Here is a 27,119-nt window from a genome sequence, read left to right on the forward strand (position 1 = left end):
AGTCCAGACGAAGCTCATTAGTTGACTATCAGCTGAAATAAGCATAGCATGTTAGATATGCATCTAATGGTAATAGGATTCAGGCATCACATACAATTGATGATGCCGACAACACCACCTACCCACTATCATTATATCTTTGCCAGGTAACCCCAGGGTTGCAGCTGTCATCACCGCCCCAGTCCTGAATGAATGAAAGGGGAATATCCCTTGCTCTTTTCCTGTAGCTCACAGGCTCATTTGTAAAACTCAAGTGATTTGAAAACATGACAATGGCTGTACATGCGCATATATTGACAGCAGGCCCAGCACGTTCAGCATAAGGGATAAGTAGCGCCAGAAGTTTGACATTGGGCATGTAACGCACCCTTTTAATCTACGTAGGATAATTTTTTCCCCTTTCCTCGCTTGATTGTTTTTGACCTACGCAAATTAATAGCAGTATGGGCGCACATCAATAACACATCCTCAAGCTCTAAATCTGATGCAGATGAGCTGGGCGATCGTGACACTAATTCGCTTACTCCCACTGCTGGAAAGAAAGCTAATGAGAAGGCACATTGGAAAAGTTGAACTTCGAATTAGTCGAAACACACACTGTATAAACTCTAAACCATCACCCACAGATTCTCATGAATGATTGGGCACTGCTGGTCACGCCGGCTCTCTTAGTTTTTTTGCCCACCCCTTCATGACCCACTGATTGGCCTAAGGCCTTTGCAAAGAATGCTAGCCCCACAGGGATGGTAACTTTTAAGCAGGCACGTGGGCGCACGTGTGTGCGCGTTTGCCAGCTTGTTCCAAGGAACACAGCTATTTTATAACATACGCCCGTATATGTGCACATGTTATAAAATAGGCTAATCGTGTGCACATGTGCGCGCAATTTTAAGTGGGCGCACGCCTATGCATGCAAAGGCCGCTTCTATAGCGTAAGTGGGGGGATTTTAAAAGGGACAGTTGCCAATGCCATTACCAGTTTTCCCAGTTTGCCCAAATAATGGATATGACTTCCAAACCCCCCCTAGTTTAATAACCTCCCTTTTCCCCTGTTAGCCCCAACCCCTAAAACCCGCTGATCTATTTTTTTGTTGTATGACTTACACTCTATCCATAGCAGAAGTAAAGTTATTCTGTAGGGGACCCCAGCATGTGCTTGTGCGCGTAAGTATTTATGCACTAATTTCAGTGTGAAATCCAGGACCACCCATGCCCCACCCCTTTTTTGGAAAAAAATATTTATGCACGCAGCGAGAGATACACGCATATCTGGGCGGCTTTTAAAATCCACTCGGCCTGTGTCGGCCCAACATATTCGCATATCCCCTAATTGATGCGCACACCAAGCTTTTAAAATTCACTTTTAAGCGAGTGGATACAGAAGGTATTACTATTCCTGTATTGAAGAATATACTCGCCCATTGCCTAGGTGTCTTTCTGCCATAACCAGTCATGATCCTTGTGGGATATAAAAGCCTTAAAATCAGACAGTGCGCTGATGTAGGTCTTCCAGGAGCTGTCGGATAAGGAGTCGAGCATCATTCTCCAAATCTCAGAGGGGTCAAGCTACCAAACTTCCAGAGGTGCTGGAGTCATATTGATGTCTGCCTTTGACGCCATGGATCTGAAGGATGACCACTTAAAATGTGACAAAGAATCAGCTATGCTGTTCTCCAGGCCCAGTACATGAGATGTGCACATCGTAATATTACGTCACAAGCATTGCAACACCAATTCTCTCACTAATGTGATACCCTCCACTGTTCTGGCTGTCAGCCTATTGATAGGCTCAACTACTGCCCTGATATCTTATCTGAAGACCACATATCTATTGGGCAAATCTTCTCCCCAGATGTATACAGCCTCAGAAATAGGGAACAACTCGAGAAATGTTTCAACGCACAATTAAACTCTGGAATTTGTTGCCAAAGGATGTGGTTAGTGCAGTTAGTATAGCTGTGTTTAAAAAAGGATTGGATAAGTTCTTGGAGGAGAAGTCCATTACCTGCTATTAATTAAGTTGACTTAGAAAATAGCCACTGCTATTACTAGCAATGGTAACATGGGATAGACTTAGTTTTTGGGTACTTGCCAGGTTCTTATGGCCTGGATTGGCCACTGTTGGAAACAGAATGCTGGGCTTGATGGACCCTTGGTCTGACCCAGTATGGCATTTTCTTATGTTCTTATGTCTTGTGTTGTGCTGAATGTGTGCCAAGCCTTAGGCCATGGTTCGGCACACCAGTTACCTCTGTAGTAAAGGCCCGAAGCATCAGTAGATGTTGTATCTGGGAGGGTCTGGCCACATTATTAACCCATTAAAGGATTGCAAGAACTGTTCCCAAACTTTTAGGTTACGCTGAATAGGGACTGTAACTCTGATGTGATGATGCTTTTTTTGAACTTCCGCCAAGGCATTCTCTAGTTGTCGTATGAATATCCGATCCATCGGAATCACTCATCAGGCAAAACTAAACAAACCAATCAAGGACTACAGCTGCCTCAAGGTTGCCGTCTTTGCATTACTGACTACTGCCATAACTTCCCTCAGCTTTTGAACTTTCTCTTGCGGGATTCTGGACATTCTCGCCTGCGCATCGAGCTCTATACCCATGAACACAATGGATGGTTCAGGACCAACCATTTTTTCTGGTGATAACAAAATACCAGATTCTGCAGCTATACCCTTGAATACCTGAAGCAGGGTCGAATACTCACAGACCCCTTTACCAATAAACAGGAAGTCATCAGGGTGGGTGCACCACCTCACAGCATCCTGATGAATGCCTCAATACACAATGCAGAAATAAACTAAACATCTCAAAATAAGCACATGATACGGAGCAGCCAATTGGCATGCACTTATTGAAGTAGTACTATACCTCAAAACAGAATCCCAAGAATCTGAAGGAATCTGGGTGGACTGGCAGCAGCTGGAAAGCCGATTCAATATCAGCCTCCAGGTGGGCTTCCAGGCCACAACACAAGATGACAGTGGCCTGATCTTGGGATGCACACTGGACTGTACATGCCCGCGGGTCAATCTAATCATTAAATAACTGGCTCGCCAGGTATGACAGGTTATGAATAAGATGGAACTTTCATGATTCCTTCTTGGGTGATAACCCTAGCGGTGGATTTTGGAAGGGTCCGGCTATCCTTAAGTCAACTTCCTGGCGTATCTTGGACTTGAAACATCACTATAAGGACGTGAAAAAGCATAATCTGCTCATTAATACTAATTGTCTAAATGCTTTATAAATGTACTATTAAGCTGATAATAAATTTGTTACATATATTCCTTCCACATAAAGGGGCGGATTTTCAGAGCCCTGCTCGCGTAAATCCGCCCAAAACCGGGCGGATTTACGTGAGCAGGGCCCTGCGCGCCGGTGAGCCTATTTTACATAGGCTCACCGGCGCGCGCAGAACCCCGGGACTCGCGTAAGTCCCGGGGTTTTCGGAGTGGGCGTGTTGGGGGCGTGTCGGGGGCGGGGCCGGAGCGCGCGGCGTTGCGGGGGCATGTCGGCAGCGTTTTGGGGGCGGGTACGGGGGCGTGGCTACGGCCCGGGGGCGTGGCCGCGCCCTCCGTACCCGCCCCCAGGTCGCGGCCCGGCGCGCAGGAGGCCCGCTGGCGCGCGGGGATTTACGCCTCCCTCCGGGAGGCGTAAATCCCTCGACAAAGGTAGGATGGGGGTTTAGACAGGGCCGGGCGGGTGGGTTAGGTAGGGGAAGGGAGGGGAAGGTGAGGGGAGGGCAAAGGAAAGTTCCCTTCTAGGCCGCTCCGATTTCGGAGCAGCCTAGGAGGGAACGGGGGTAGGCTGCGCGGCTCGGCGCGCGCAGGCTATACGAAATCGATAGCCTTGCGCGCGCCGATCCAGGATTTTAGCCGATACGCGCGACTACGCGCGTATCTACTAAAATCCAGCGTACTTTTGTTTGCGCCTGGAGCGCAAACAAAAGTAGGCTGTTCGCGCTCGTCTGAAAATCTACCCCAATATTATGTCAAATAACTTATAACATTAAAATATTACACATACTAATTATTCATAAATTATTTTTTATTATTGATTCATCAACTAATTCTTAACATAGTGTAGATACCCAACAGTTCCCAGAAAAACATTTATCATAATTAACATAACAAACTATCCCATAAAACACACTAATCATCCACTCACTCACTCATACTATTATTAAAATCCCCACCATATTGCACATTTCCCAAAATACCTATTAAACAAAAATTACAATAGATGAGACAATAATCCCTATATATAATTAATATACATGTACAGTATCAAAATTTCCAAAGTATAAATCTTTGTAATCCTTCAGCAATCATTGATATTCTTCAAATCTTCAATACATGTGTATTTTCACTCCTTTGTATTCTCAGACCCGTGTATACTCAGTCCTTTGTATTCTCAATCCCGACAAGGACCCTGTTTCGCACGTAAGCTTCCTCAGGGGTTGAATTAATACCACGATTTTAACAGACCCACTACTCCTTCATAGGGACTCAGTACTTCAATATATTGACTCTTCCATTCACTCATCGGTACCCACACTGCATGTATGTATGAATTTCTGAAGACACGAAAGATAATTATTTCCACAGGTATTTTCAACGGAGGACACCACACTAACTCCAAATGCCTCCGTAGAATGGGCTGGATCTGCCTCAATTCTGTTGTACTTCACGATTTGATGCCTACATAATTCCAAATGTTCATTTAACCGCAACTCCGTGTCTCTTCACAATTCAACACCACCTCATAACGCCGCTGTACAACGGCTCTCAAATCAAATTGCCCGATTTGAGAGCCATTGTACAGCGGCGTTATGAGGGCTCCAGGCATGATCCAAGAAACTATAGACCGGTAAGACTGAATTCAGTGTCAGTAAAAATCATGGAAACTATTCTTAAGAACAAAATAACAGAATGTATAGATAGAAACGGTTTAATAGGACATAGCCAGCATGGATTTACCCAAGGGAAGTCATCTCACAAATCTGCTACATTTTTTTGAAGGAGTTAATAAACATGGATAAAAGTGAGCCGGTAGATGTATTGTATTTGGATTTTCAGAAGGTGTTTGACAAAGGCCCCCATTAGAGGCTCCTAAGAAAATTAAAAAGTCATGGGATAGGAGGCGATGTACTCTTCTGGATTGCAAACTGGTTAAAAGATAGGAAACAGAGAGTAGGATTAAATGGTCAGTTTTCTCAGTGGAGAAAGGTAAACAGTGATCTATACTTGGACTGGTGCTTTTTAATATATTAATAAATGATCTGAAAAGGGGAACAGTGAGTGAGCTGATCAAATTTGCAGATGACACAAAATTATTCAGAGTAGTTAAATCACAAGCAGAATGTGATAAATTGCAGAAGAACTTTGCAAGACTGGAAGATTGGGCATCCAAATAGCAGATGAAATTTAATGTGGACAAGTGCAAGCTGATGCATATAGGGAAAAATAAGCCATGCTGTAATTACACAATGCTAGGTTTCATATTAGGAGTTATCACCCAGGAAAAAGATCTAGGCATCATAGTGGACAATACACTGAAATCATTGGTTCAGTGTGCTGTGGCGGTCTAAAAAGCAAACAGAATGTTAGGAATTATTAGGAAGGGAATAGTGAATAAAATGGAGAATGACATAATGCCTCTGTATCATTCCACCATATCAACAGGTAATTGTGAAGTCCATGAATATCACATCAAAAAAACAAATCAACTTCACTCATAACATATTCAACAATATTCTTATGTAGTTACTTCCGGATGTTAAAAATAAGGAGGAAAAAGACCTGAGAACCTCATGCTTGTTCTATCAAGAACATTCAGCATTTTAGAGGCATAAGAACATAAGAAAATGCCATACTGAGTCAGACCAAGGGTCCATCAAGCCCAGCATCCTGTTTCCAACAGTGGCCAATCCAGGCCATAAGAACCTGGCAAGTGCCCAAAAACTAAGTCTATTCCATGTTACCATTGCTAATGGCAGTGGCTATTCTCTAAGTGAACTTAATAGAGGGTAATGGACTTCTCCGCCAAGAACTTATCCAATCCTTTTATAAACACAGCTATACTAACTGCACTAACCACATCCTCTGGCAACAAATTCCAGAGTTTAATTGTGCGTTGAGTGAAAAAGAACTTTCTCCGATTAGTTTTAAATGTGCCACACGCTAACTTCATGGAGTGCCCCCTAGTCTTTCTATTATCCGAAAGAGTAAATATACTGATTCACATCTACCCGTTCTAGACCTCTCATGATTTTAAACACCTCTATCATATCCCCCCTCAGCCATCTCTTCTCCAACCTGAAAAGTCCTAACCTCTTTAGTCTTTCCTCATAGGGGAGCTGTTCTATTCCCCTTATCATTTTGTCAATCATAGGTCTTAAAAAACCTGCAACCTCCAATTATCTAAATTTTATTTCTTAATTTTGTATTCATACTTTTATTGAATTTGTAAATATATATGTTTTGGGTTTTTTATATTTTCTTAAAAATTACTTGTTTATGCAGTCCTGTGACCTGAAGTTCCTCACTTGGAAAGTCATGCTCCTGATGGCGATCACTTCCGCTCGCAGGGTCAGTGAGCTTCAGGTCCTGGTTGCGTACCCAAAGTTCTTCCACGACTGTGTGTTCCTGCATAGGCATCCCAAGTTCCTGCCCAAGGTAGTGACTGATTTCTACATCAATCAGTCAATTGTTTTACCCACCTTCTTCCCGAGGCCACATTCCCACCCCGAGGAACATGTTCTCCACTCCCTGGACTGTAAATGGGCGCTAGCCTTCTACTTAGATCGCACGGTGAGCCACAGACAGCCCACCCAGCTCTTCGTGTCATTTGACCCCCAGTAGGTTGGGTGCAGCAGTGGGTAAGCAAACCTTATCGAACTGGCTGGCAGATTGCATCGCCTTCTGCTATGTGCAGGCAGGCCTTCAGCTAGCTGGCAGGGTAAAGGCTTACTCTGTGCAGGCCATGGCAGCATCAGTGGCCCATTTGCATGCAGTCCCCATCGCAGAAATTTGCCGGGCTGCAACCTGGAGTTCTCTTCACACGTTTGCAGCTCACTCTTTATTTATTTATTTTATTTAACATTTTTGTATACCGACATTCGTTAGGAACTTCACATTGGTTTCCATAGAACTAGTAATGCAGCGTAACAGAGTTTTACAAAGAACAATTTTGAACAGGGGGTGAAGAGAGAGGTATTTAAAACTATGACATGGGAATTATACAGGCAAACAACAAGTTATTAAAACTATAACAGGGGTGATTATAGAAGGCAGACAGCAAATTATAGTAGGCAGAAAGCAAATTGGGAATGATATAAAAGGCAATTCGGGACAGTCACATCAATCAATCACATGAATCACATAAATCAGAGGTCAAAGCGGTGCGAGGTGTATTAAGTCTATAAGGGGAGGCTATAACAGGCAACTAGCAAATTGGAAATAATGGGATAAGCAAGCTGTAAGAATTACAAAGATCATAAAGGTTATATAAAGATCATACTGCCTTGACAGGGATAGCCGTCAGGACAGTGCCTTTGGTCAGTCCGTCCTGCGCAACCTGTTCCAGGCCTGAACCCAACTGTCTCTACTCGTGCTCCTTGTGCGAACAGACCTCCTCGAATTATCCCCACGGCGCTGCAGTTGTGTTGTGCCCTTTGGCACCTTGCTCGGCCGCTGTTGGTCTCTCTAGTTGAATGGGGCAGTCTGGAGCTCTGTACTCACCCACATGTGAGGACTACCATCTTGATTGTCATAGGAGAAAGCGCAGTTGCTTACCTGTAACAGGTGGTCTCCTAGGACAGCAGGATATTAGTCCTCAGGAATCTCGCCCACCTCTTCATGATGTTGGGTTCACCTTCGGTTTCTTGTTTTCATTTTTCGCTTGTATTTTTGCTATGTTACGAGACTGAAGGGGGACCTCGCGTGGATGCGCGGATAGTAGCTGGCAGGGCTGGGCTGGGCATGCTCAGTCTACTGGCCAAAGTTTCTAGAAACTTTGACAAAAGTTTTCCATGCCGGGCTCCATCAGATGATGTCACTCACATGTAGCATCCTGCTGTCCTAGGAGAACACCTGTTGCAGGTATGTAACTGTGCTTTTCCTTTGGTAAATTTTGAAAGGTAGGAAGCTATACGCTGGCATTTTCTTATTGGCATCATAATTATGTGCTATGTGTAATGATTGTATGTGTTAAAATAAGAACATAAAATAAGTATTACTTTATTTTTGCCTTTTCAGGTTCTGCTTTATTGCTGCGATATAATGCAAGCTTATACTGCCACCATGAGGTTTATCTGTGCAATTTCAAACTATGAAATACAGATTACATAAACTGTATTTTAAAAGCTAATTTTAATTGAACTGATATTAAACTAACTAAAAATTGTAAAGTGAACTAAATTACTTTGGCTAGAGATAATATCAAGAATTTTGTTTCCTTTCTCCCCTGGTTAAATCAGCTAAAACTCCTGCTTTTTGCTCTGTCTTTATCTCACGAAGATGCTTAGTTTTGTCTATGCAAAGATGCAGCTTTGACTTGGAAAAGGGCCCTGCTGCCCTGTGTTTCACTGTTTCTATATTTAGATGTTTTAGTATTTACGTCCTAGTTCCAGAAGTCTAGGAAAAAAAAGAATGTTTATACTAGAAGCAAATCAAATGTTTAATGACTAACTAGTATTAAATATAGGAAGCTGCCTCATGCTTTTTATCTCTTATTGTAGAACTGTTCAAATCTATTTTCATTTCATGTTTTCAGTTATGCCTTGCTTAAGCCATAATACTTTACTTCTTTCAAAAGTAAATATGTATACAAAACAAAATGTTGAGTTCGTGGACCCTTGGGGCAACCTGCAGGAAGGTCCCCAAAGTCAACAGGTGGACCTGGATGAGGCAGAGACCCAACTGGAGCTTCGCCTTTACCAGCCCACATTCCCCTCTGGTTGAGCCTTTGGGTGCTGGGGCCTGCAAGTCGTAGATGGGGCCTCTGCTGATGGTGGAGATATCCATCGAGGTCACTGAATCAGAGATGACGTAGGACAGGTGAATCCGGTAGCAGGTAGTAGTGGCAGGTGGCAGTCAAGAGAATCCAGATGTCAGGCCAAGGTCAATACCAGGTATCCATCTGAAGGGAAGGAGGACATATAGGCAGGGCAGGAGGACAAGGAGAAGAACAGGCAGGTAACCAGGAGATGAAGAACTGAAGACACTGGAACTGGAGAATGAAGACACTGGGACTGGAGAATGAAGACTGGGAGTGCTGGGACCGAAGCAGGAATGCTGTGACAACATTCACTACTAGCAAGTAGGAAGACCTGTTGCCAGGGCATCAAAGCAGGGCTAGCAGGGACCTTTTATAGGCCAGCACATTTGATGTCATTCGGGGTACCACAGGGCTTTTCCCACTGTGAGCCCTTTAAATTAAATAGTGTCATGTGCACCCTAGAAGGAGCAGTGCAGGAACGGCTGCATCTGCCACATGTTGGCGGCATCTAGCCACGTGGGATTACCAGTGGCATCCTGCCGCATGTTGGAGTTCTTGGCCTGGCTGGGATCTAAAGGTGAAAGTGGCGGTCCATGGGAGCAGCCTGCAGACTGCTGAATGCAACACTGCCCCCCTCCTGAGGGCTTGCATTTGCAGTGGTACCTGCAACGAATGTTTTTTCTGCTTGTCTTGCACTGAGACACTGGCCTCCTTTGGTTAAATGCATGTCTCTTAACTCGGTTGGTAGCTTTCACAAACAAACAGTTGACTTTTTCCCAACGTTCATGCAATTATTGGCTTGAAAGCTGAGCTGCAGGTGAAGGGGTAATCTCTTGTGGAGTATTTTGGCAGAGGACGGCCCCTACCGTGAGGGTGGAGGCATCTACCTTAGACTCTGGACTGATAGGGCTAGACAGAAGTACTTCTTGCTGAAGTTGAGTATGCAGGACTTGTATATCTTCATCTTTTCCAGTGATAAGAAATTCAAATTTTTTCTTAGCACGGTTGTTTTCTTTCTCCAGGCTCCTTCATTCGGATCTCTCTTGTTCCAGCTGTGCTTATAGCTGGTTATAGGCTATTTTCAGGACATTTTCCTGGAGGAGTTGTGACACACTCTGAGTTCTGCATTCCTGATCAGAAGTTGAAGGTCTCGGAAGGGTGGTTGCCACAACCATAGGGAGCGATGACCCTTTGGATTCCATACAGGATCCGGTACATCCAGGTCTTCAATAGAGAAGTTCCGATGTGGCCATGTCAAACTGTGGCTGGTGGCGCCGGAGCCATGGTAGGCCTAGTATGACCAAACTCATGGCTCCGGACAGGACATAGAAGCTGATGACCTCCGTGTCACCCATCTTGGAATGGATCTCCAAAGACGGACGAAAGCACCAGGGGTGGATTCGTGGGCAAAGTAGGTATTTTGAACTGCTAGACAAGTTCTTGCTGTATGAAGTCCCCTGCCCTGGGACTGGAGTCCACCAAAGCCCGGGTGGAGAAACATATACAAATAAAGCTAGGACAGTGCCCCTTGGTACACCTCTTGCTTTGGCTTCTCGCTGCCTCTGGGCATATATTTCTCATACTAGTCCACCTAGTAGGTCTCTGCTTGGCACCCTAGTTAGTCAGTGAGGCCCTCATGGCCTGACTTGGCTGGCATTCCTATGTGCTTGGCATTGGCCAGCCTCTCCCAATGGGAGGTCCTGGTGGCCCGAACTCAGCTCCTTGGCCATGCACCTGTTGTCTTCAGACTGGAGCAGCCCTAATAAGTACAAGGAGAGGGAGTGGCCCAGGGTTGAGAACAATAAAAAAAACCCACCTGTTTCCCCCTCCAAATAGGCCTATGGAAACAAAGACATTGTAAGCCCATGAAGCAGGATGCCACCTAAATTGGCCCAAACAACTCCCATAAAGGTAACTAAAAAACAGGATTCCAGAACAGCTAAAAAAAAAAAAAAAAAAAAAAAAAAAGGGCCCAGGAAGCACCCTGGCAGGACCAATGATAGCAAAATGGAACAACTCCCCTATGAGGAAAGACTAAAGAGGTTAGGACTTTTCAGCTTGGAGAAGAGACGACTGAGGGGGGATATGATAGAGGTGTTTAAAATCATGAGAGGTCTAGAACGGGTAGATGTGAATCGGTTATTTACTCTTTCGGATAGTAGAAAGACTAGGGGGCACTCCATGAAGTTATCATGGGGCACATTTAAAACTAATCGGAGAAAGTTCTTTTTTACTCAACGCACAATTAAACTCTGGAATTTGTTGCCAGAGGATGTGGTTAGTGCAGTTAGTATAGCTGTATTTAAAAAGGGATTGGATAAGTTCTTGGAGAAGTCCATTACCTGCTAATAAGTTCACTTAGAGAATAGCCAGTGCCATTAGCAATGATAACATGGAATAGACTTAGTTTTTGGGTACTTGCCAGGTTCTTATGGCCTGGATTGGCCACTGTTGGAAACAGGATGCTGGGCTTGATGGACCCTTGGTCTGACCCAGTATGGCATTTTCTTATGTTCTTATGTTCTTAAGTATCTGGAAGAGCTGATAGCGGGTATCAGCAGATGGGCATCAGAGAAAGGATGCTCTAGAGAAGAGCCTCTCACCCGTGAGGAGAAAGTCTGTCTTCACACAACAAAACCAACAAACAGTCACAAGGGCATGCCTTTTTGGTTTTGGTGGATAGGGGCAACCAAGCTCCATACACATTCTCACTGCCAATTTTTTACTTTTTATTTACAGTTAATGTCTTTCTATCTTACATACATTCTTTGCATAAATTATAAAATATAATTATTAATTCCTAGACCAGTAAATGCTTGATGCTAGAAATCCAGACATGGTGGTAAAAGAGAAAATAATAAAAGAGCATTACAAATAGAAATATCAGTAATAAGTGACTATTCTGAACCATATATGGAGAGAGATATCATTAAGAACCAAGAGATGCAATCAAAGACCAAGAAAATGTGGCCTAAAGATACAGAAACGGCCCTATTTGTTTGGGCAACACTCAGTTGATTTTAAAGGACTTTCAAGCATACCTCAATATATTGCCTCTACATATATATACGTGAACACCTTAACAAGCTTCAGAAAGAAGCTGTTTGGCATAATGCAAATATTAACAAGAACATCAACAGTATATTTCAGAGATTGAGATCATACCCAACACATTGTTCTCTGTTAAGAGAGGTTCATCCTTGTCATTGTATGAGCAAGATAAACCCAATAGAAATACTATACCTTCAGTTCTGAAAATATATATTTTGTAATCACAAACCATCCCCATCCTGCAACACACACACTCCTATCCATCTAGCAATGGGAGCAGAGCAGGATATTCTCCCTTACACCTCACTATATAAAAGCATTCTAGTGTTATCTAAGAAACACAAATTTCTTCTATTACCAAGCACATTGTAAAAAAATACAAAATCCTGGAAAAAAACCCACTCAGTACATATGTAACAAACCTGCCATATTACAGCAGCATTAACACACAGTACTCCAAAAGCAAGAACTTTATCTGTAATTAGTCAATACTGCAAATATTACACCATGCCCTAGAACACCAATACACCTCCTATTGGGAAAACACAATGAACAAACCTGCTACAGATCTCTACACAGAAACTATACGCTAGCAGAATACCTCACTTAGGAGATCATTTATCAAAGTGCTATACGCCTTTAACGCATGCAAAACGCCATAATGCATAGTGCAATGCAAATTAGAAAAAGGGGAGGAGTTTGGGGCAGGATTTGTGGCCAAGTGGGCTGGCTTCATAATTTGTGAAGCCATATCGCACGGCTTTAACTACACCTTTTTAATTTGCGTAAAGCCGTGCGATAGGGCTTTATCCCAGGACAAGCAGGATGCTAGTCCTCACATATGGGTGATGTCAGTAACGGAGCCCTAGTGTGGGAAAAACTTCTGTCAAAGTTTCTAGAAACTTTTGACTGGCCCTGTGAGGCCACTGAGCATGCCCAGCATGCCATGATATTCTCTGCCACAGGGGTCTCACTCTAGTCTTCGTTTTTCCGGCTTCTGTTGTTTCATGATTTCTCTGCGGCAGTGTCAGCACAACGCAAAGCCCTGTCTCCTGCATGTACTGAGTTACATAAGCGGGGGATACAGTTTGCGCTCCTTTTTCCTGCTAAACTGTGAGTTCAGCACAATGGCAATGTCCTCTTCTTTCGTAACAAGGAAGAAGCTCACTCTTTCATCTCTGCGCTGGAGCCTGGACCACTTCCTTAATTAGCACGGGTCGGCGAGCAATGAAGCCATCGGAGCTCATGTACTTATTCCACTTTGAATGCCAGCACAACGGTTTTGGTCCCCTATAGAGGGGGAGATTTCAGTCTCTCACTGAATTGTTTTATCTTATTGTTCTTTTTCTATGAGAGACGGTCTTGTTGTTACCTGCGATTAATATGTTTAGCTCATTTTTATCATACGTCACTGCAGACAAATGCTGAAGGAGGGGGTGGAGGGGGGGGGGCTGCGGGGGAGAGAGGGCAGAGGGAAGTCCATATACCTGTTGGGGGTAATGGGTACTTCCTGCCTCTTGCGGAGCAATGAGTTCTGGGTATGGCTGTTTTCAGTATGTTTGGGGTATGCGTGGGTGTGGATGAAGATTGTGTGTGTATGTGAGACGCAGCGCGGGGGGGAGGGGGGGGGAGAGAGTCCCAAGCGACTTACCAAGAATCATCAAGTTTTTCTTTTCTGTATCAGACGGTTATGAATAAGGTATTTGTTTACGAGTGGGGGCTTAGACGCTCAGGCTGGGGGGCATCTGGGATGCTCACTGTACATAATTTTTTCTCTTCACATGTATTTTTTGTTCATCTAAACAGCTGACATGGTTTCCATAAAGATAACATCCCTGAATGTGGATGACATCCACTCTCCGATTAAACGTAAAAAATTATTATCCTTATTTCAACGTTTGAAGTCACAGGTGGTCTTTTTACAGGAGACTCACTTGATAGAGGTGGAACACAATAAATTGCACAGAGTGGGTGGGGAGGTGCTACTCCTCCTCTTATTCTTCACCAGAGAGGTGTGGCGATTCTTATTCATAAGCAGATACCATTTCAGCTGGATAGAGTTCTGCAAGACGAGGAGGGATGTTATGTGGTGGTGTTAGGGACACTGCATCAGCAGTGTGTCGCTTTTTGCAATGCCTATGCTCCAAATGTGTATTTTACTCACGCTTATTTCGCTAACTTGGTGGGTCTCTTATCTAAATTGCCAGACTGTGAATTAATAGTCGGCGGCTATTTCAATGCTGTTATGGACAAACAAATTGAATGTAGACCCCCGAGACCCATGGGCAGTAATGATCTGCACTTGGGCATCAATTTCCTCTGTCATGAGTTGAATTTATTAGACATTTGGAGGATTTTACATCCTGGAGAGCAAGATTTTACCTTCTTTTCTCACCCTCATGGCTCTCATTCCAGGCTGGATTATATTTTGGTACCAGAAAAAATGTTTCCCCGAGTCATGGACGCCAACATAGGGGTAATTTCAGTCTCAGATCATGCCCCTGTCTCTGTTACTTTGCAAATCGGTAAGTCCCCACCTAAGGCTTTTTCTTGGAGAATGCCGCCTGACCTGGGTTCTGATGTCCATTTCCAGGAATAAGAACATAAGAAAATGCCATACTGGGTCAGACCAAGGATCCATCAAGCCCAGCATCCTGTTTCCAACAGTGGCCAATCCAGGCCATAAGAACCTGAATATATCAAAGCAGGCTGGGAAGAGTATATTGAATTTATTAATTTGCCTGACACTGCCCCACACACGCTCTGGCACGCTGGGAAAGCAGTTATGCGGGAGAAAATTATAGCTTATGTTGCCGCACGTAATAGGCAACGGAATAAAGAAATTCTGCGATTAACCACAGAGTTAAAGTCAGCGCAGAACCTATTTATATAGGATCCCACTTCTACGCATCAGCAAGCGGTAGCCCGGGTGCGCCAAGCTCTTAACACCGCTCTGCACCAAAGAGCGTCTAAATCCTTGAGGTTTTATAAATATAAGTTGTTCAAATATGGGAATGTCACGGGTAAGCTCCTTGCCAATTTAGTTAGGCCTCGAAGAACGAAATCTTTCATTGCTGGGATTAAAGGCAGTAATGGCGCCTATCACACCCATCCAAAAGATATTGAAGCTAGTTTTGTAGATTACTTTAAGAAGTTATATGCTCCCAAAACATACAATCAGGCGGTATCTGAAGACTTTTTCCAAAACTTTCCCTGGCCGCAATCGCTTGGCGACAAGCTCCCAGCATTAAATGCCCGTATAACAGACACAGAGATTTTTGCCATTATCCAGAAATTAAAAACAGGTAAAGCAGCTGGCCCCGATAGATATGAATTTTATAAAGCACTCAAATTTTCTCTCTTACCGAGCCTGGTGTCTTATTACATTTCTCTTCTACACAATCAGTCCCTCCCTCAGGAAGAAAATTGTTCGACTATCATACTTTTGCCTAAAAGGGGCGGGATCCACAGGATGTGGGATCTCACTAATAAATATTGATGTTAAAATACTTGCAGCAGTTCTGGCAGCCTGTCTTGCCGCTGTCTTGCCCATGTTGATCCATTCAGATCAGACTGGTTTTGTTCAGTGTCGGCAGGGGGTTCAAAATGTAAGACGTCTCATTGCAGCCCTCAGTTTTCATTCAAGGAGGAGGCGTTAATTCTTAGCCTAGATGCTGAAAAAGCTTTTGATTCCCTTTCCTGGGATTACATGTTTTGGGTACTCCAGCAATATGGGATAGCAGGCGATTTTGTTTCATGGTTAAAAGTGTTTTACTACAACCCCAGTGCTCGACTTCTTATCAATTGGGGCCTAACGGTCCCCTTCTCTTTACAATGCGGAGTGCGCAAAGGATGCCCGCTTTCCCCCCTTCTCTTTGTATTGGCAATTGAGCCCCTAGCCGAAACCCTCAGGAGGGACAAAGGATTCTGGGGGCTTAGTTTGGGAGGGCACCCTGTTAAACTTGCCATGTTCGCTGACGACATCCTTCTATTTGTTGGCAGGCCAAGGCAAAGTGTACCGGTTATAATGTCGTGATTTACACAGTTGCTGGTATTCGTATTCATTTTTCCAAGTCGGAGGCCTTGGCTCTTAATTCCCACCTCCCATCATCTTGGGGTGGTCCCTTTCCCTTTACGTGAGCCCCCGGGAAGTTGAAATATTTAGGGGTCTGGATTCCTAGAGAGTTGAAGAAACTCTATGACTTAAACCTCCCTGAAACCTTAGCAAATATTGGGCAGCAGTTGCAGGCTTGGCAGTTCCTTCCCCTTACCTTTTCTGGGCGTGGTGCTTTAATAAAAATGATGATTGTTCCCAAACTATTATATAAACTTCATATGCTTCCTCTATGGCTTAAAAGGCGTGACCTTCAAAAGTTGCAGATGGGGTTGAGAACTTTTTTATGGGTAGGAAAAAGAGCACGGATTAATTACCAAACTTTGGTGTACTCTAAGACGAAGGGAGGGATGGGATTGCCTGACTTTCGAGTTTACAACGTAGCTTGCCAGATGCGTTTTATCGGGGAATGGATAATTGATACTTATAATTATTGTGAGGAGGGGCTGTTACCGCGTATGTCCTTCCCTTGGTCTCCCTTGTATTTAGTGCAAGCGCCGACAGCCACATTGTAAACATTATATATCCCGCATTTTTTTTTTTGTTTTCCCGCCAAAAGGCCTGGAAATGGGTGCGCAACCTCTACCAATTGCAAAAACCTTTCTCGCTGCTAACACCATTAGTGGGCAATTGTGATTTTCAGCCTGGAGTAGATGCCAGTGGGGTTTTTAAGACATGGGCCCGGCGAGGTTTAATGTATGCTATTCATTATTTCGAAGAAGGTGTTCCTCAAGTGTTGGGATATGAGACTATGGTTAACAATTATCACCTACCACAAAAGTTTTTTTATGCTTATCTCCAAGCGCGACATTACCTACAGACCTTCAAGTGGCAGCCGGAGGAATTCTCTCGCGAAGTCGCCTTCACCAACTCTCTGTTTGAAACTGCATGTTTGCATAACTCCATTAAAGGCTGGAGTGGGCTGCTCAAAAGTCAGGGGTCGGCACCACATCTGGAGCGTCTGGCCTTATTTTGGTCGAAGTCATGTACTCCGGACATATCTTCAACATTTATTTCCTCCTGTTTTAAATCTCTTCATAAACAGCTGAAGGATAGCGGTCTTTGAGATCTTCAGTTCCAAATTTTGCATCACATCATTTGTGATGACGTGCGTCACTTTCAAATGGGACGCCTTCCTTCTCCATTATGCATTAAATGTACTCAAGTAGAAGGTACTATGACTCATCGGTTAATCTTATGTTCAACCTTAGATTCTTTCTGGACTCAGATCTTGGATTGTATTGCAAAATGTATTCAGATACCCCTTCAGTTGTCAACAGCTCTTCTTTTGGCTGGACCACGAGCATTTTCTGATAAGTGCACTGGGGGTCAGGATCGTTTTGGCAGGATTGTGGTTTTACTGGCGTGCAGATCTATTCTTGCTGTTTGGACTGATCCCTTACAGGCGCCACCGGTCACGGCCTAGCATCATCGTATGATGGACCAGGCGCTATTGGAGCAAATGGGTTACCCACGTTCACCCTCGACCATGGACAAGAAATATGCTGATTGTTGGACTGTCTACTACTCTTTACTCTCTCCTGAGTATCAAGGTCAATTGACAACAGTGGGTTACCGCGCTCAATGGTATTCTGGTGTTTTAGTTGTGTCTCAACCCTGAGAGGATTCTGGTGTTTTTCTTCTATGGAAGTTACCGTCTGTGGAGGTGGGAATTGGGGCTCCTGGGATGGTTGGGAAGGGGGCAAGGCTGCGCCTGATGGTTGGAATGGATGAAAGGCGGGGAGGGGGAATGTGTGGGGTGTGTCAGGTCTGAGTGTTGTAAATGTGAGCTTTTGTTTGGGGGGGGGGGGGTTTCATTTATGTGTACAGGAAGGAACTGAGGTTTAAATGTAAATGTTGATTTGCACAGACACTGTCTGTTTCATTGTTGGTTCTGTTTCTGTACCATTTATGGGATTGTGGATTTGCAGGTCTTCACAATAAAAATGATTTTGAAAAAAAAAAAAAGAAATTACTAGCATCCTTCTATGGATAGTAGCTGTAAGTCAATTCGTACAATCCAGATGATTACCTACATTGTTCAGCCAAAAACAAAAAAATGAACAAGAATCGACAGAGTAAAACCTAAAACTAAAAACACCTAACAAAAGATAGTACAATCAAATATATGAAAAACAATAAAAGAATGAATAAATAAATAAATAAATAAATAATCAAAGAAACAGCATGTGAGATAATAAACCTCAAGTCCTGCCAGAGCCCCACTGGTCAATTGAAGGGGCAAACCCCTTTGGTACACTCCTTCCATGGTGAGTTGCTGGTGGCATGGGGCCTTGGATGGGTTTAGCCCCTTCGCCCAGAAATGGTATTACTGGAAACATGGCTAAAATATGGCATCTGGGGCAACATGGAGAAGAATCACAAGGAGCAGGTAGGCAAGACCCTCAGGAAAAGACTACTTGTTTTAAAATATGAACAGCTGACAGTTTATAGAAGATAGGGTCACAGGCTGACTTTAATCCCTGTTATGTGGAGGAGGAGGGCCAAAGCACTGTCATTTAGGTAGCTCGTAGCTGAATCATAGAGGAGAGGCAAGCAAGGCCCCCAGGAAATGATCCAATGGACTCCTGCAGTCGAAGCTGATAGCAGGTCAACTGTAAGAAAAATAGAATAGTTTTGAAAATTAAATTATATTTGTTATCTTCCTAATTCTATGATTTGCTTAAGTGTTTCTGCTGTTAAATCTGCTTGTGCTTTGTTTCTTGTTTCTGTACAGAAATGGATATTTGCAGAGATTTATATCAGAGCAAATGCTGTTCCACAAAGGTGAAGAATGGCATCCACTGATATTTTACAAAAATTCACTGATGGCCAGCGAAGATGATGAGAGTTCTACAGTAGGCAGTCTTAGTTCCAGAGAGTGCTCATCCATCAACAAGTCCAATATTAAGCGAAAATTGTCTGAAGGTATGGAGTTTTTAGACTAGAAAGTAGGTTTTTGACTTTTTTTTCAGTCTTGTCTATCAGCATTATTGATTGAAACTAAAGGTTTTTGATTATGAGAAACACTTTCTAAGGCAGCTCATGTTAGGTGTTTGTTAAAAAAAAAAAATTTTCATGACTGGCTACTATTACTATTGAGTGATATATCACCCAAACTCTATATGTACCAGTACCTGACATATATTTTTATTTGAGGGAAGCTCTATAATCAGAATTGCCTGACTGAATAAAAAGCTATGTTGAAAAATTGTTGGGAATCCCGGCGGCGGGCGGCCACAGCCAGGTCCCCCCTTACCTTAAGGCTCGCTCCCTTCACCGCGGCCTACTCCGCTCCAGCTCAGGCCACGTCGGGGCTTTCTCGCAGCGTCCTCCCCACGAGGGAGATGTCACCGGCATCTTCGGGCTGCTCTGCCCCCTCGGCACGCGTGCACGCACACACCTGTGCAGGATTTAAAGGGGCCGCAGCAGGAAACCTCTTCCCGGCCCCAAATCCCACGTCATCACCAGAGGCCTATTTAAGGCTGCCTCAGACCTCCTTGCCTTGGCAACAGGTCGACTGCTCGAGAAGCTAGTTGCTGATCCTGCTTGCTCCTGACTCCGTTCCAGTATCCTGCTTGCTCCTGACTCCATTCCAGTGTTCCTGCCTCCATTCCTGCCTTCCTACCTGCTCCAGCTCCATTCCTGCTCCCGTGGACCAGTTCCTGCTTGCTTGCTTCTCTGGTTTGACCTCGGCCTGGTTCCTGGTATTCTCTGTCTGCTGCCCATCCTGACCTTTGGCGTGTTTCCTGGCTTCGTCTGTCTTCTGCCTGCCCCGATCTCTGGCCTGCCTCCTCGTCTTGCATCTCTGCTGCCTGCCTCGACTCCTGGACCATCTCCTGCTTCCCATGCCTTCCACCTGCCTCAACCCGGACTGCTCTCTGGACACCCCTTCGCCAGGAGACATTCGCCTAAGTCCTGCCGGCCACGGCACCCAAGGGCACAACCTGCGGGGAACGAGGGCTGGTATAGGTGAAGGTCCTGTTAGGTCTCCTAGTCCTGTTCCACCTCCCGGCTTTGAGTACCACTGCAGGCCTTCCTTCAGTGGATTCTCCATACACTCTAGCCGGCCCAAGGGTCCACAATCACAACAAAAATACCACTCCAGTTAAAAGATAAATTTAGACTCGTGTTGATTATGAGCTTGGTGGGAGAATTAATTTTGTGCCAACATCTCAGAAATAGTCAGAGATGTCACAAAGCATGTAGGGCAAGATATGTTCAAATCTATGGAGGCACTGACAGATGGCAGCAGAATTTATTTACTAGCTTCAGAATGCTTCTTTAAGCATGATTCTTTAAGAATTCTGGGGAAACTGTCTTGCCGCCATCAATACCTTACTTAACAACCTCAATCTGGCTCTAAACACTTCCAAAACAGAACTGCTCCTCATTTCCCAACATCTACCTATTAATCCCTCACTCGCAAATGACCCCAACTACAAGACTCTTCACGCGCAGCACTGCGCTAGAAACCTTGGGGTTCAGATTGACCAGCAATTGAACCTCAAAAAACACATCAATGCTATACTCAAAGAGGGATTCTACAAACTCAGTGTTATGAAAGAATTGAAATCTCTTCTTCATGCCAGTGATTACCGTACTGTCATCCAGGCCCAAGATGGATTACTGTAACTCCCTCTTTCTTGGCTTACCCTACTCCTCCATAAAACCCCTCCAAATGCTGCAGAATGCAGTAGCCAGAACTATCTCCCAACGCACGTAAATATGATCACATCTCCCCTATCCTTAAGGACCTGCATTGGCTCCCTATTCCATCTCGTATCCTCTATAAAACACTGACCATTATCCACAAAGCCATATATACACACAATTCCAATTGGCTTGACGAGCCCTCTCACCTCACATGCCCAAATCGGCCCACCAGGACCTCTAACAAAGGGGCCCTCCACGTGCCCTCCTTAAAGAAAGCACACCTCTCATCCACGAGGGATCGGGCGCTCTCCATTGCTGGCCCCATGCATTGGAACTCACTTCCGATCCACCTCAGGCTAGAACCATGCTTTATAAAATTCAAATCCCAATTAAAGACTTGGCTCTTCAAACAAGCCTTCCCCCAAAACCCTTAATAGCCCCACCCCAGTTACTCATCCTGTGAACTGTAATGTAATGTAATGTTATAATGTTTGAATTGCCATTACTTTTGTCCTTAAGTTTCTCAAGTTCACCTGTTGCTTTTGTTCCTGCGCATTCCTTGCTTTTGTCCTCAAGGTTCTCAAGTTCCCCTGTTGCTTTTGTTACTGCGCTTTCCTTGCTGTCCTATTGGTTTCATTGTATCCCCTCCCCACTCCCCTGTTTTTTGTAATTTTCCTCTCTATAGTTCGCTGTAAACCGATATGATGTCTCGACTAATATCGGTATAGAAGACTCTTTAAATAAATAAATGACTCTCCTCAAAATTGTTAAATAAAACAAACCCAAGATCTTTCCCCTAGATTCATCAAAATGTGATTCTTTTTGAATGGATAACGCCTGTGATAAGGAAAAGGGGCGTGGATATGATAATTTCAGAGTTACTATGCTGTCTTACCGCTTTGCCTATGTGGTTTATTGCAACGTGTGTTAGTTTTCACATCCCGCAATATTTGTACTTTGCTACTTGGAAAGTGCCCAGACAGGCATTTCCTTACTGAGGGGGGGAAGAGAGAGAGAGCCAACTAGTAACTCGAGGTGAGGATTTGGTGGTGGTCTAGGGTTTTGGGGCCAGTTTTACATGCAGAGTGAGGTGTATGAACAGCACAGTAGACCTCCGTGAAGATTTGACATGATTTTGAGTGAGGAAAGTCAGACTAAGATGAGATTACTTCAATGTTCTCTTGCCCCTAGCTTGATAGTACCCTGGTAGAGAGTCCTTAAAGCTAGGACGAGATAACATTGTAGAAATCTCTTCTTTGTGAGACTCCAAATCACGTCAAAGCTTCACGGAGGTCTACTGTGCTATTTGTATGCCCCACTCTGCATGTAAAACTGGCCCCAAAACCCTAGACCACCACCAGTTCCTCACCTCAAGTTACTAGCTGGCCCTCCTATAGCAGTATAAATAGTTGACTACTATGTGTGCCACCCCAGAGGTGTTCTCTCTCTCTTCCCTCCCCCCTCTCCCCTCTTCCCATGGCCAAAAATGTCTATCACAAATTGCGTTTCGGGCATATCACACAGCTTGACACCAGGAAAAAAGGTGAAGTTATTTCCGGCATGAAATGTGCAATAATGCCCCTCATTTTAATTGATCTTGCCCAAACCCCTCCCCAATCCCACCCCTTTGAATACATTTGTAAAATTTGCATTTGCGTTGCAATAACTATTGCATGCATAATGGCTTTATCGCGTGCATTAACGCCATAACGCGTTTTGATGAATGACCCTGTTTGTTTCCAAGGGTTCACATTTAACTGTTCAATGGGAGAATCACCAAATCTATCAGTTACAGAGGTCAATATTCAAAAGGGTTTGTCCAGCTATGTTTGGGACTTAGACAAACCTGTGGCTTTAAACATGTTCCCCTTTTGTCCAAATAAGTTTTAGCAGGATAAATCTGGCTAAAATTTACTGGGATAAAAACCAGAAGTGTTTGGGGGTGTGGCTAAACTTAGCCAGATAGTATTGAAAATCAGTGCTCTCCAGCTAAGTTTAAACAAGTATATCCATGGTAAAAATAGATCTAAAGTTATCTGAATATGTGTAACTGGCTGTATTAAAACTTATCTGTTTAAGTGGCAGCAAAATGAAACAAAAAAAAAATCATTGCGCCTGCAGGCTCGATTCCCCATCCCCCCCACTAGCCTAACGGCTACAAGATAGAAAAAACACCCAGACTCCCTCTCCCCCCAAAAGATGTGAAAAAGGTTGCAGGCCTATTGGCTCGAGAAGTCTCCCTGCCTTTTTCCCCCATCCCCAAAATTGTAAAATTAATATGGCCTAAGGGTCCCCTCCTCAGACCCACCCTCCCCCTGCTTCCCTAGCTACAACCCTCCAGCCCCACCAGGCAATTGCCAAATCCCCCAGGCCATGGGGAGCATAGTAGAATCGTACCACTCCCAGCAGCATTCAGCATTGCTTTGACAGAAATGCTGATAGCGTAATTTACCAGCGTTGTTGTCAGAGTATATCCAACAGCAAAACTGGACACAGGCGGGACTGCCACGATTTTACCAATCTCCCATTGGCCTGGGAGATATTGGGGATTCTGAGTGATGTGGGAGGATTATGGCTGGAGGGTGGGCATGAAAGAGGGGGCCTGCTTGCCACATTAATTTACCAGTGCTGGGGGAGGAGGCAAGGAGGCTTTGCGGGCCAATAGACTCGCGATGTTTTTCACATTTTTGGAGGAGAGGATTATGGGCGTTTTTCACAACTACCTTACATTTTTATCATCTGTTTTTTGTGTGTTTCATTTTGCAGTCACTTAGGGGGTCATTTTCAAAAGGGATCGCACGCGAAAAGGGACTTTTCGCATGCGATACCTAGATCGGGGCGGGTTCTGGGCGGCGACCGGAAGGGGAGGAGTCGGGGCGGCACCAGGGCGGACACTGTGAAGACGTTGCTGACAGCGAAAAGGTAAGGGCCCTTTTCGCCGCCAGTTTCGCACCCAATAGCACCAGCTTTTACGATGGGGCTATATTGGGTGTGAAAGCCGGCAGCGATCGCGCCACGGAGGTGCGATCGCTGCCGGCTTTCGCAGGCCCGCCCCCCCCCGCTTCGCCACCCCGCCCCCCATTACCGCCGGATTTTCTAAGGTCTGCGACCTTAGAAAATCCAGGCCTTAGCTAGCTATGTTTTAATATAGCTGGTTAAGTTAAAGGCTACCCATGTACGCATACTCCGATAGCTTTCAAACCTAACCAACTATATTCAGATTTAGCCAGTTAGGTTTGAAAGTTATCTGGAAAACAATACCCAGTTAACTTTATTCAAGTATATTCAGTATATCTCACTGAATATCCCTGACAACTTATCCAGCTAACTTTAACCGGATAAGTTGTCTGTTAGTTGCTTTTCTGAATACTTGCCTCTTAGAAGATACTGAGTTCATTGCAGATTAGACAAATTGAGCAAAATTAAAATTAACTAATGTCTAATCCTTAATAATTTAAGAAAAAATAACCATATATTTAGCAGGCTGGATGAATATACATGAGTGTAAGAATCATATTCTAGGTACTTTAAGCATGAGATGTCCAGCTTCCACTGGCAATCTTCCAGGTAATATGCAAATTCAAGAAGAAACGTCTTATCACAGTCTGCATTTGAACTGACCAGCTAGAATCCTAGTATATGTTTTCATTCCTCAGATTCCTCAGATTTGCTTTTCTGTTATAAGATGCTGTACTTTGTATTGCAGATTATATCGCAGAAATCAGACACACTAAGTCAAAGAATGGAGCATCCAGTATACCATGGGCTTCACATCTCACCTGCATATCTGTGACCAACAAAAAAAGGCATAAGTGCCATGAGAAGAATCCCCAAGAACTATACATAATAGAACAAAAGAAAAGAATAAGGTTAGTACAGATTACAAGTACTTTGTTTTCAGTAGTTTTACTTTTACAGAACCTTTTGACCCCATTCAGTGTTAAGAATCAAAACTTCACTTTGGGGCGGATTTTAAGAGCCCTGCTCGCGTAAATCTGCCCGGATTTACGCGAGCAGGGCCCTGCGCGCCGGTGCGCCTATTTTACATAGGCCTACAGGCGCGCGCAGAGCCCCGGGACTCGCGTAAGTCCCGGGGTTTTCCATCGGGGGCGTGTCGGGGGGGCGGGCCCGATCCGCGCGGCGTTTTCGGGGTGGGACGTAGCGTTTCGGGGGCGGGTCCGGGGGCGTGGTTACGGCCCGGGGCGGTCTGGGGGCGTGGCCGCGCCCTCAGGACCCGCCCCCAGGTCGTGTCCCGGCACGCTAGTGGCCTGCTGGCGCGCGGGGATTTACGTCTCCCTCTGGGAGGCGTAAATCCCCCGACAAAGGTAAGGGGGGCGTTTAGACAGGGCCGGGGGGTTGGGTTAGGTAGGGAAAGGGAGGGGAAGGTGAGGGGAGGGCAAAAGAAAGTTCCCTCCGAGGCCGCTCCGATTTCGGAGCGGCCTCGGAGGGAACGGAGGTAGGCTGCGCGGCTCGGCGCGCGCCGGCTATACGGAATCAGTAGCCTTGCGTGCGCCGATCCAGGATTTTAGCGGATATGCGCGGCTACGCCCGTATCTACTAAAATCCAGTGTACTTTTGTTTGCGCCTGATGCGCCAACAAAAGTACGCCAAATCGCGCTTTTTGAAAATCTACCCCTTTATTTACTTGAATATCTGACAACTGGATGCAAAGGGTTTTGGTATATGTCCCTGGCTTCCTTAAGGTGAGTTAAGTTAAAAAAAAAAAAAAAAAAAGGAAAATCTTCATGAAAAATAGTACGTCTTGAATTTAGAGTCTTTATTTCTTTTTTTTTCCCCCATCCACTCTCCCAGGATGATGACCAGCTGAGGACTAGAAGAGAAGTCTCCAAAACGGAAACTTTCATTATAGCTCTAATACTTATAGGAGTTGTAGCTTTCCTGCTTCAAACTCCCCCTCCCCCTCCAAGGCACACCCCACCTCTCCAGACTTTATCACATCACTTTTGTGCTGTGCGTGAACACCCTAAAACAGAATATTTGAACATGAGTCACTTGTTTTGTACTGCTGCAGCTGAGCTCCAGAGCCTGCTTTGTTAGAAGGATGATGAATACAGAGCAAAAGTATGGTTCTGCCCATGTGTAATGTATAAAAAGTATCAATGCTTATATAGAACAGGTAGTTTTAATTAACTATTCATTTTTAGAAGTCAAAAAATTGTATTATCCAATTGGGAAATATTTTTAGAAGTAATTAGTAGTAGCAAGTCCCAATTTTTAAATTAAAAACATTTTTTAAAACTTATTAATTTCACATTATTTATGCAGATACTGAGACTAAATTTAAAAAATTAAATGAAGCACCAAAGGTACTGAGTACATGTCAGGTACTTGGTATAAAAAGAAGCACTGAAAAAACTTAAATACAATTGCTTTACATTGTTATGCTCAGGCTTGTGGACCCTTGGGCCGACGGGAGGATAGTATACATTGGAGGAGATCCATAGGTTCTCTCGTCGGGTGGCGAGGCAGGAACAGAAGATGTGACCAGCTGACCCTCGGCACTGTAGACAGGTGCGACTGTGAAGGCGGACGAAGAGTTGTGACGTCAAGGAACGGAGGTGTGTCTTCGCCACTGGAAGTCCGCGGTCCCCCCAGGAGGAGCCCGTAGGGACCCAGACCGCTGGGACTTAGGTGGACCTTTGAGAGGTCAAGAAACAGACGTACGGTGCAAGGGCTATCTGGAGCTTCACCCCTGGAAGCCCGCGGTCCCCCCGGGAGGAGCCCGTAGGGACCCAGGCCGCTGGGACTTAGGTGGGCCCTTGGAGACAATGGTCAGGAAGAGGTCCAAGGTCAAGTACCAGAGGGTCGTCACTTACCAGTCCGAGGTCACACATCAAGGGATCACCACTTGCCAGTCCGAAGTCACACACCAGAGAATCACCGCTTGCCAGTCCGAAGTCAATACCAGGAATCACCGCTAGCCGATCTGAAGTCAGGAACCATGAATACCAAGACAAAACTGGAACAAGGAATCAAGACGCTGGAACTCACCGAAGCAAGCAGACTCAAACAGCACTCACAGGAGACGTTACCAAGTCAAGGAACGGTCAAAGGAAGTCTCCTTTTATACTTCCTCTGGCCCTGTGCATAGGAATCAGCTGAGAGCAATTAAAGGGATGAGGTCCCTTTAATTCTAGTGAAGAGGCGCGGCCTCGCGCCTAAGATGGCGGCGGCCATCTTGGATCCGGGCCACGGGGGAGAGCAGCAGGCGACCGCGAGGGAGCAGCAGGGACGGCTCTGAACCCGGCGTCTCGCTCGAGGGC

General features: G+C 44.8%; 1 protein-coding gene across 2 annotated transcripts in view; it reads left to right on the top strand.

The window, feature by feature from the left end:
- LOC115092303 (cohesin subunit SA-2-like) overlaps positions 1-27,119 on the top strand; it is a 360,840-nt gene that overhangs the window by 294,138 nt on the left and 39,583 nt on the right. For both annotated transcript variants that reach the window (XM_029603069.1, XM_029603070.1), the window contains 2 exons: positions 18,917-19,107; positions 24,542-24,704. In XM_029603069.1, the coding sequence (XP_029458929.1) occupies positions 18,917-19,107; positions 24,542-24,704 (354 nt within the window). The remainder of the gene's footprint in view (positions 1-18,916; positions 19,108-24,541; positions 24,705-27,119) is intronic.

This window comes from Rhinatrema bivittatum, chromosome 5, assembly GCF_901001135.1.
Source record: "Rhinatrema bivittatum chromosome 5, aRhiBiv1.1, whole genome shotgun sequence".
NCBI classification, from domain to species: domain Eukaryota; kingdom Metazoa; phylum Chordata; class Amphibia; order Gymnophiona; family Rhinatrematidae; genus Rhinatrema; species Rhinatrema bivittatum.